Source organism: Piliocolobus tephrosceles, chromosome 11 (genome assembly GCF_002776525.5).
Source record: "Piliocolobus tephrosceles isolate RC106 chromosome 11, ASM277652v3, whole genome shotgun sequence".
Classification (NCBI taxonomy): domain Eukaryota; kingdom Metazoa; phylum Chordata; class Mammalia; order Primates; family Cercopithecidae; genus Piliocolobus; species Piliocolobus tephrosceles.
Genome location: NC_045444.1, coordinates 120036134 through 120047786, shown reverse-complemented (window position 1 = coordinate 120047786; position 11653 = coordinate 120036134). Strand labels below are relative to the sequence as shown.

At 38.7% G+C, this 11653-nt stretch overlaps 1 protein-coding gene across 1 annotated transcript; it reads right to left on the bottom strand.

The window, feature by feature from the left end:
- Positions 1 to 5528: 5528 nt before the first annotated feature.
- LOC111523766 (UDP-glucuronosyltransferase 1-8-like) lies at positions 5529 to 6434 on the bottom strand. The gene has a single exon (XM_023188608.3). The coding sequence runs from the start codon at positions 6432 to 6434 to the stop codon at positions 5529 to 5531; it is 906 nt and encodes a 301-aa protein (XP_023044376.1).
- Between the last annotated feature and the right edge of the window lie 5219 nt (positions 6435 to 11653).

The following is an 11653-nucleotide window of genomic DNA, read 5'->3' as shown; positions in this document are numbered from 1 at the left end:
AATACCATTCAGGACATAGGCATGGGCAAGGACTTCATGTCTAAAACACCAAAAGCAATGGCAACAAAAGCCAAAATTGACAAATGGGATCTCATTAAACTAAAGAGCTTCTGCACGGCAAAAGAAACTACCATCAGAGTGAACAGGCAACCTACAGAATGGGAGAAAATTTTTGCAATCTACTCATCTGACAAAGGGCTGATATCCAGAACCTACAAAGAACTCAAAAAATTTACAAGAAAAAAACAACCCCATCAAAAAGTAGGCAAAGGATATGAACAGACATTTCTCAAAAGAAGACATTCATACAGCCAACAGACACATGAAAAAATGCTCATCATCACTGGCCATCAGAGAAATGCAAATCAAAACCACAATGAGATACCACCTCACACCAGTTAGAATGGCAATCATTAAAAAGTCAGGAAACAACAGGTGCTGGAGAGGATGTGGAGAAATAGGAACACTTTTACACTGTTGGTGGGAATGTAAACTAGTTCAACCATTATGGAAAACAGTATGGCGATTCCTCAAGGATCTAGAACTAGAAGTACCATATGACCCAGCCATCCCATTACTGGGGATATACCCAAAGGATTACAAAGCATGCTGCTATAAAGACACATGCACACGTATGTTTATTGCGGCACTATTCACAATAGCAAAGACTTGGAATCAACCCAAATGTCCATCAGTGACAGACTGGATTAAGAAAATGTGGCACATATGCACCATGGAATACTATATAGCCATAAAAAAGGATGAGTTCGTGTCCTTTGTAGGGACATGGATGCAGCTGGAAACCATCATTCTCAGCAAACTATCACAAGAACAGAAAACCAAACACCACATGTTCTCACTCATAGGTGGGAACTGAACAATGAGATCACTTGGATTCGGGAAGGGGAACATCACACACTGGGGCCTATCATGGGGAGGGGGGAAGGGGGGAGGGATGGCATTGGGAGTTATACCTGATGTAAATGACGAGTTGATGGGTGCTGACGAGTTGATGGGTGCAGCACACCAACATGGCACAAGTATACATATGTAACAAACCTGCACGTTATGCACATGTACCCTAGAACTTAAAGTATGATAAAAAAAATGCTTTTTATACATAAACCTTATAAATAACAGCAATAGAAGAGGCTAAAAAAAAAAAAAAAAGAAACTATCATCAGACTGAACAGGCAACCTACAAAATGGGAGAACATTTTTGCAATCAATCCACCTGGCAAAGGGCTAATATCCAGAATCTACAAAGAAGTCAAACAAATTTACAAGAAAAAAAACAACCCATTCAAAAGTGGGCAAAGGATATGAACAGACACTTCTCAAAAGAACACATTTATGCAGCAAACAGACATATGAAAAAATGCTCATCATCACTGGTCATCACAGAAATGCAAATCAAAACCACAATGAGATACCATCTCATGCCAGTTAGAATGGCGATCATTAAAAAGTCAGGAAACAACAGATGCTGGAGGGGATGTGGAGAAATAGGTACGCTTTTACCCTGTTGGTGGGAGTGTAAATTAGTTCAACCATTGTGGAAGACAGTGTGGCAATTCCTCAAGGATCTAGAACTAGAAATACCATTTGACCCAGTGATCCCATTACTGTGTATATACCCAAAGGATTATAAATCATGGTACTATAAAGACACATGCACACATATGTTTATTGCAGCACTATTCACAATAGCAAAGACTTGGAACCAACCCAAATGTCCATCAATGATAGACTGGATAAAGAAGATGTGGCACATACACACCATGGAATACTATGCAGCCATAAAAAAGGATGAGTTCATGTCCTTTGCAGGGACATGGATGAAGCTGGAAACTATCATTATCAGCGAACTATCACAAGGACAGAAAACCAAACAGCGTATATTCTCACTCATAAGTAGGAGTTGAACAATGAGAACACATGGACACAGGGAACATCACAGTCCAGGGCCTGTCAGGGGGTGGGGGCCTGGGGAAGGGATAGCATTAGGAGAAATACCTAATGTAAAAGACAAGTTGATGGGTGCAGCAAACCAACGTGGCACATGTATACCTATGTAACAAACCTGCACATTGTGCACATGTACCCTAGAACTTAAAGCATAATAAACAGATTGACATAAATCTGTCTTTTAAAAAAGTTTTCTTTAAAGACAGGAAAAAAGGGACAGATGAATCAGTTCAGCAAAATAGTGAAAATTATTTAACCTAAGATTGATATACGGGTGGTCATGACACTAAGTCTCTCCTTTGTGTGTGCTGGAACACTTTGAAAATAAAAACTTGAAGTAAACAATTTTAGTGGGAGGCCTTAGTCTTGTCCACCAAAGGTAACTTTGAATTTGGATCTTGAACTGGAGCCAGAAACTTAGAGCAATGCGGGAAGCGCAGATCTTTTCTTGCTCTGTAACCATATCCCATCCCCAGGTCTGCAGAGCTGAACCTACCATGGATGGTATAGACGAAGCCTGAATTCTTTTCACCTAAAACCAGTGATCAATTCTGTTGGAACTAACCAAAAATTCAAAGAGACTAGGAGTGACTTCTTCTTTTTCTTATTAAAACTATTTCAATGTTCTGCTGAATTGTTTACACATCATTAATCAACACACACACATTAGAACGCTGAAATGTAAAAGAACAACCATACCAAATTATATAGTTTAGAAGTCTGTCCCCTCCAAATCTCACATTGAAATCTGATCCCTGACGTTGGAGACGGGGTCATCTGCCATCCTTGTTAAAGTATTTAATTACATCCCTGGATGTAATTCTCCCAGATAGGCTCAAGGAGATTTTGTTACAGGAGACCTTCAAGAAAATCCCCTGTGCAGGGTCTGGGACACCGCACACAAACACACCTGCATATACACAAACACGTACATGCGCAAACACGTACTCCATCATTAAGTAATGCTCCCTTCTCATCAGACAGATGAGACTCAGACTCTGAATCCTGTTTCCCAACAAGATGTAACCAACTGCATGCTTCTCCCAGACATATCGTGGCCTCTGAAACAAGGAAGGAGCAATATGCAGTGTCCATCCTTCTTTCAATGACAGTTGACTTTTACTTTTGTGGTTGGGCCACATCCAAGGCTTTTGACAGAAAGCCCTCTTTCAGATCTGAATTCCTCTGTGAGAATTCTGCTGGATTTATAGATATAATCATAAATATATACATAAATATACATAACCCTCTGCAAGTATAAAAACTTTCATACATGTATATTCTTTAATAGATATATAAACACATTTATTTCATATCTCATAAAAGATTTATAATCAAAATAAATGAAACCATATAGAGTTTAATGTTTCATTTTTTATGTATATCTCCCTATCACAGGTGATATAAAATCATATATAGGATTTTATATCTCTAAAGGCCTCTGGGTGACCCTGTGAGCCATAATGAACTCAGTGTGGGTTCAGGAAGTGGCAGAGCCTCACCCTCAGCAGAAGATGTGGTGTGTAGGCAACACATGGATGGTGCTTGGTACTGTAATTAATGGAGGATAAAGAGAAAAGTGCTTTGATAAGTCCAGCCTCTTAAGAGTCCTTCAACTTGCATCTCCTCGCCCGGTCTGGCCAAGAACTGAAAGTCATGCCTAATTTTGAAAGGCCTACAACTGTAGTCTTCCTGCTTTTTAGAAAGAGCATTATTTCACTTTCCCATGACTAGGCTGAAAGGTCACTCTTTTACCAAACATCTGCCAATAACAGATATGATTGTTACAAAGTCTACTGAACCTTGTAAGCAGCCACAGCAATAGACAAAAATGTATACTCCATCTCTAATAAAATAATATAATGAGATGAGACACCAAGTGATTCATCTGGATTTAGCAACTGCGCATTTGCCAGAATTTTATTCTGGTATTTTTCAAGGATTTTTCAGTCAAAAGTGACCGAATTCCTATTTAAACTGGCTACTCTAACAATATTACTCAATAATGTTTTGGAAGTATATGCTCCAGCAAAGCAAAAGAAGCAGTATAAATATCAGAGAAGGGAATTACTTGGAGATGGTAGGGTATATTGTACATCTAATGCATACTAAAAAATAGTAAGAAAAGTTAGTAATGTGTCTGGATACAAGATACAAGTACAAAAACCCCAATAGTCAGCTAAATGTAGAAATGGAAAATTTGCCCTGTAAAAAAATAGTTTCAAAAATAATAAAATGCCAAGGAATAAATGTTAATAACAAACATAAAATGCTTATATAGTGAAAAATTTTATTTATGTATATAAAACAAGATCTGAATAAATAGTGAGACTTACATATTCCTGAACAGGACGACTTAATGGTAAAAAGATGCCAATCCTTCTCAATTCAGGAAAACCCTATAACCCTACATGTAAGACTCTAGTCTACTAAGATAAAAGCAAGAATATAGAAATATATTCACATATGGAAATTATTAAAGAGTGTTTACATGGCCTTATTCATAAAAGCAAAAAATGGAATATGCCTAAAGATATATCAATACTAATTGGTTAAAAAAACTACATTGCATCCAAAGTAAAGACTACTAAACAAACTTGTCAAATCTGTCTGTATTTGTCTATAAAGGAATCTATTATTTATTGGCAAATGAAAAATGCAAGGTAAAGAAATATATGTCTAACCTAATACAAGATTTTATTTTAACAAAATAGGTAGAAGAATTTACATTAGATATTGCGTATAACTAAAATGCCTTTTTTTTTTGTTGAGACGGAGTCTCGCTCTGTCGCCCAGGCTGGAGTGCACTGGCCGGATCTCAGCTCACTGCAAGCTCTCCCTCCCAGGTTCACACCATTCTCCAGCCTCAGCCTCCTGAGTAGCTGGGACTACTGGCGCCCGCCACCTCGCCCGGCTAGTTTTTTGTATTTCTTAGTAGAGATGGGGTTTCGCCGTGTTAGCCAGGATGGTCTCGATCTCCTGACCTCGTGATCCACCCGTCTCGGCCTCCCAAAGTGCTGGGATTACAGGCTTGAGCCACCGCGCCCAGCATTTTTTTTTTTTTTTAATGAAAAGAATGTACACAAAACTGCTAAGAGCATTTCGTCTAGGGGTCACAAAAATTAGCAAAAAAGGGAAGTTTCATTTCTTACTGTGGTTTTTGGTGCTTTTCTAAACATGGTACTCAAAAATGTAGGCTGAATAGGACCTATAATTTTTAAATTATATATACACAACTAAAACACTTTTTTAATGAAAAGAATGTATGCAAAACTGCTAAGAGCATTTGCTCTCAGGGGTCACATAGAATTAGCAAAAAAGGGAAGTTCCATTTCTTACTGCGGTTGTTGGTACTTTTCTAAACATAGTACTCAAAAATGTAGGCTGAATATGATGTATAATTTTTAAATTATATATACACACTTTCAAGAAGGGCAGTTTTATAAAATTTGATAACTGACAAGTACATGAACTGGCACAAAATAATTTGTTAAACTGGAAAGAAATTTGAAATGCAACAAACGAAAATGTCAAATCACAGTTCAGTAAGGAATCTTTTTTTAATTTACAAGCCAAATTATTCTTAATGTGCTAAAGGAGAGATGACTTACCATAGGCACTGGCTTTCCCTGATGGCAGTTGATACCACCAATGAAGACCATGTTGGGCATCACGGGTTTGGGAGAGTCCAAAACAAAGTCCGTTCGCAACAGCCAAATTGATGTGTGGCTGTAGAGATCATATTCCGTGACAGGTGTTTGGAGAATTTCAGAGGCTATTTCTAGGGCATTTTTGAAAAAATACTTGCAAAATAAATGTTCCTCCAAGTGCATGACATGGTTCCATACTCTCTCCTTGAAAGTCATGGCATCTGAGAACCCTAAGAGAATTCTGGGTACATAGGAAGGAGGAGCAGGGCACTGCGCACCTTCTTCAAGATAGTGGCAAGCTATTCCCCTGGCAAAGACCACAGAGGGGAGGGAGAAATATTTGGCAACAATTAAGCCACAGGCATCAAAAGGATCCAGAAACACCGCATCAAAAGAACTCTCCTTTAAGTATTCTACCAATTTTTGGTCATTAAACAAACTCCTGCAATGTGAAAAAACTAAGTCAAAAAAACCATTGGATGAACTCAGAAATAGAGAAAAGAAATTTCGTAATGGTGCTTTCCATTGAGCATGGGCGAAAGCCATGAACTCCCGGTCCAGATCCTCCAGAGTGTATGAGGTTGAATAAGTCTTCACTGTGCAATTCAGTGATCTTCCCTGTTGCCAACTCACCTCTGGCATGACTACGACCACCTCATGCCCCCTGAGGATAAGTTTCTCCAACACCGACTGCATGGTGAACCAGTGGCTCCCATCCATGGGTACTACTAGCAGCTTCCCTGCCTCAGCAAATCCACAGGTCAGCAGCAGAGAAACACATAGGGGAACAGGGCTGGTCCATCCTGTGCGAGCCATCGGAGAACTGCAGCCCGAGCCAGCAGCTGGGATTCTAAGCTGCTATGATACAGTAGGCGGAAGAAGTACAAGCACAAAACCTGACCTCAATAGAGGGTGTGTGTTTATCCTTCCATAAAAAAAAAAAAAAAAAATCACACTCACTGCCAATGATTTACTCATAGGAACAAGAATACATGAATATCATTTGTTGAGATACCTACTTGTATGTTTTCCAGATAAGACTATCTTATGGTCTCTACCTTGGACAGATTATGCCCAGTGCTGCAATGTGAGTTTAGAAATAGAATTACTAAGCAATGCTTTTGGACCTTGAAAATTCAGAAAGATAAACTGAAAGTCAATTTGAATAAAGCTAATATTTTTGGAATTTATTCCAAAACAAAATTCAGATTTTAACTTTAACCAACCAAATACTCTCTGTCCAGAATGAAATTGGCATCCTATGTGTCAAGGAAAGAGAGCGAGGCCCTCAGCACTGACCTCCCAACTGGCAAGAAATCGGGGCTCACGCACATCTCTGCAATACATAATCATTGCTGGTTGTCTTCTTCCGTATCCAAACCCTAAGAAGCCTCTGAAATGCCAAAATGAAACTGACAATCCTGCCTCCATGGACCACACCAGGGACTTGATGGAAAGTGACCATTAACTATTTTAATGACTTTCCTCAGATACATCACATGCAGTGAGGAGTTGCTGGCCCAGTCCTTGAGCAAGCACTCTGCTGGGCTGCCTCTCTGTGACTGCTCTACTTCCACATTCTAAACACGGCATCACTCCAGTGCCCTCCTTCAGGAAAATATGTACTTGTCTCCCTCAGTCTACTGAGCACTCCCTGAGATCAGTGGCGATGTCATCTTTGTGTTTTCACCCTCCTTTCACAGAACCCATGCTATGCCTTTGATACAGTTTGTATGTCTGTCCCCTCCATATATCATGGTCAAATATAATCCCCAGTGTTGAAGGTAAAGCATGGTGGGAGGTGTTTGGATCATGGGCGTGGATCCCTCATGAATGGCTTGGCACTGTCCTCCCAATAGTGAGTGATTTCTCACGAGATCTGGTTATTTAAAAGTATGTACCAAAAACACTCTTTAGGATATTATCCAGGAGAACTTCCCCAACCTAGCAAGACTGGCCAACATTCAAATTCAGGAAACACAGAGAACACCACAAAGATACTCCTCGAGAAGAGCAACCCCAAGACACAGAATTGTCAGATTCATCAAGGTTAAAATGAAGGAAAAAATATGAAGGGCAGCCAGAGAAAGGTCTGGTTACCCACAAAGGGAAGCTCATCAGACTAAAAGCAGATATCTCTGCAGAAACCCCACAAGCCAGAAGACAGTGGGAGCCAACATTCAACATTCCTAAAGAAAAGAATTTTCAACCCAGAATTTCATATCTAGCCAAACTAAGCTTCATAAGCGAAGGAGAAATAAAATCCTTTACAGACAAGCAAATGCTGGAAGATTTTGTCACCACCAGGCCTGCCTTACAAGAGCTCCTGAAGGAAGCACTAAATATGGAAAGTAAAAATGGGTAACAGTCACTGCAAAAACACACCCAATTTAAAGGACAATTGACACTGTAAAGAAACTGCATCAACTAATGGACAATATAACCAGCTAGCATCATAATGACAGGATCAAAATCACACATAATAATATTAACCTTTAAAGTAAATGGGCTAAATGCCCCAGTTAAAAGACACACACTGGCAAATTGGATAAACAGTCAAGACCTATCAGTGTGCTGTACTCAGGAGACACATCTCACATGCAAGACACTCATCAGCTCAAAATATAGGGATGGAGGAATATTTACCAAGCAAATGGAAAGAAAAAAAAAAGCAGGGGTTGCAATCCTAGTCTCTGATAAAACAGACTTTAAACCAATAAAGATCAAAAAGGATAAGGAAGGGCATTACATAATGGTAAAGAGATCAATGCAACAAGAACAGCTACCCATCCTAAATATATATGCACCCAATACAAGAGCACCTAGATTCATAAAGCAACTTTTTACAGACCTACAAAGAGACTTAGGCTCCCATACAATAATAATAGGAGACTTTAACACCCCACTGTCAATATTAGACAGACCAATGAGACAGAAAAGTAGCAAGGATATTCAGGACCTGAAATCAGCTCTGGATCAAGCAGACCTAATAGACATCTACAGAATTATCCACCCCAAATCCACAGAATATACATTCTTCTTGGCCCCACATCGCACTTATTCTAAAATCGACCACATAATTGGAAGTAAAACACTCCTCAGAAAATGAAAAAGAATGAAAATCATAAACAGTCTCTCAGACCACAGTACAATCAAATTAGAACCCAGGATTAAGAAACTCACTCATAATCACACAACTACATGGAAACTGAACAACTTGCTCCTGAATAACTACTGGGTAAATACTGAAATTAAGGCAGAAATAAATAAGTTCTTTGAAACCAATGAGAACAAAGACACAACATACCAGAATCTTTGGGACACAGCTAAAACAGTGTTTAGAGGGAAATTTGTAGCACTAAAATGCCCACAGGAGATAGTAGGAAAGATCTAAAATCAAAACCCTAACAACACAATTAAAAGAACCAGAGAAGCAAGAGCAAATAAATTCAAAAGCCAGCAGAAGACAAGAAATAACTAAGATCAGAGCAGAACTGAAGGAGATAGAGACACAAAATACTCTTCAAAAAATCTTTGAATCCAGGAGTTTGTTTTTTGAAAAGATTAAAAAAATAAATAGACCACTAGCCAGATAATAAAGAAGAAAAGAGAGAAGAATCAATAGACACAATAAAAAACGATAAAAGGGAGATCATTGCTGATCCCACAGAAATAAACTACCACCAGAGAATACTATAAACACATCTATACAAATAAACTAGAAATTCTAGGAGAAATGGATAAATTCCTGGACACATACACCCTCCCAAGGTAAACCAGGAAGAAGTCGAATCCCTGAATAGACCAATAACAGGTTCTGAAATTGAGGCAGTAATTAATTGCCTACCAACCAAAAAAAGCCCAGGACCAGATGGATTCACAGTGGAATTCTACCAGAGGTACAAAAAGGAGCTGGTACCATTCCTTCTGAAACTATTCCAATCAATAGAAAAAGAGGGAATCCTCCCTAACTCATTTTATGAGGCCAGCATCATCCTGATACCAAAACCTGGCAGAGACAAAACAACAACCACAAAAAATTTCAGGCAAATATCCCTGATTAGCATCGATGGTGAACATCCTCAATAAAATACTGCCAGACCAAATCCAGGAGCACATCAAAAAGCTCATCCACCATGATGAAGTTGGCTTCATCCCTGGGATGTGAGGCTGGTCCAACATACACAAATCAATAAACATAATCCATCACATAAACAGAACCAATGACAAAAACCACATGATTATCTCAATAGATGCAGAAAAGACCTTCAACAAAATTCACCAGCCCTTCCTGCTCAAACCTCTCAATAAATTAGGTATTGATGGAACACATCTCAAAATAATAAGAGTTATTTATGACAAACTCACAGCCAATATCATACAGAATGGGCAAAAGCTGGAAGCATTCCCTTTGAAAACTGACACAAGACAAGGATGCCCTCTCTCACCACTCCTATTCAACATAGTATTGGAAGTTCTGGCCAAGGCAGTCAGGTAAGAGGAAGAAATATAGGGTATTCAAATAGGAAGAGAGGAAGCCAAATTGTCTCTGTTTGCAGAAGACATGATTGTATATTTAGAAAATCCTATCATCTCAGTCCAAAATCTCCTTAAGCTGATAAGCAACTTCAGAAAAGTCTCAGGATACAAAAATCAATGTGCAAAAATCACAAGCATTCCTATACACCAATAGTAGAAAAACAGAGAGCCCAATCATTAGTAAACTCCCATTCACAATTGCTACAAACAGAATAAAATACCTAGGAATACAACTTACAAGGTATGGGAAGGACCTCTTCAAGGAGAACTACAAACCACTGCTCAAGGAAACAAGAGAGGACACAAACAAATGGAAAAACATTCCATGCTCATGGATAGGAAGAATTAATATCGTGAAGATGGTCATACTGTCCAAGGTAATTTATACATTCAATGCTATCCCCATGAAGCTACCATTGACTTTCTTCACAGAATTAGAAAAAACTACTTTAAATTTCATATGGAACTAAAAAAGAGTCGGTATAGCCAAGACAATCCTAAGCAAAAAGAACAAAGCTAGAGGCATCACACTACCTGACTTCAAACTATACTACAGGTCCAGAGTACCCAAAACAGCATGGTACTGGTACCCAAACAGATATATAGATCAATGGAACAGAACAGAGGCCTCAGAAATTATGCCACACATCTACAACCATCGCAACTTTCATAAACCTGACAAAAACAAGAAAAGGGGAAAAGATTCCCTATTGTATAAATGGTGTTGGGAAAACTAGCTAACCATATGTAGAAAACTGAATCTGGACCCCTTCCTTACACCTTACACAAAAATTAACTCAAGATGGATTAAAGACTTAAACATAAGACCTAAAACCATGAAAACCCTAGAAGAAAATCTAGGCAGTACCATTCAGGACATAGGCATGGGCAAATACTTCATAACTAAACAGCAAAAGCAATGGCAACAAAAGCCAAAATTAAGAAATGGGATCTAATTAAACTAAAGAGCTTCTGCACAGCAAAAGAAACTATCATCAGACTGAACAGGCAACCTACACAATGGGAGAAAAATTTTGCAATCTATCCATCTGACAAAGGGCTAATATCCAGAATCTACATGGAACTTAAACAAATTTACAAGAAAAAACCCCATCAAAAAGTGGGCAGAGGATATGAACAGACACTTCACAAAAGAAGACATTTATACAACCACAAACACATTAAAAACACCTCATCATCACTGGTCATCACAGAAATGCAAATCAAATCCACAATAAGATACCATCTCATGCCAGTTAGAATGGCGATCATTAAAACTCAGGAAAGAACAGATGCTGGAGAGGATATGAAGAAATAGGAACGCTTTTACACTGTTGGTGGGAGTGTAAATTAGTTCAACCATTGTGGAAGACAGTGTTGTGATTTCTCAAGGATCTAGAACCAGAAATACCACTTAACCCAGCAATGCCATTACTAGGTATATACCAAAAGGATATCAAATTATTCTACTTTAAGGACACATGCACAACTATGTT

What these genes read in the sequence shown, in the direction of transcription:
- LOC111523766 (XM_023188608.3), bottom strand. Translation starts at nt 6,434, where the DNA reads ATGGCTCGCACAGGATGGACCAGCCCTGTTCCCCTATGTGTTTCTCTG.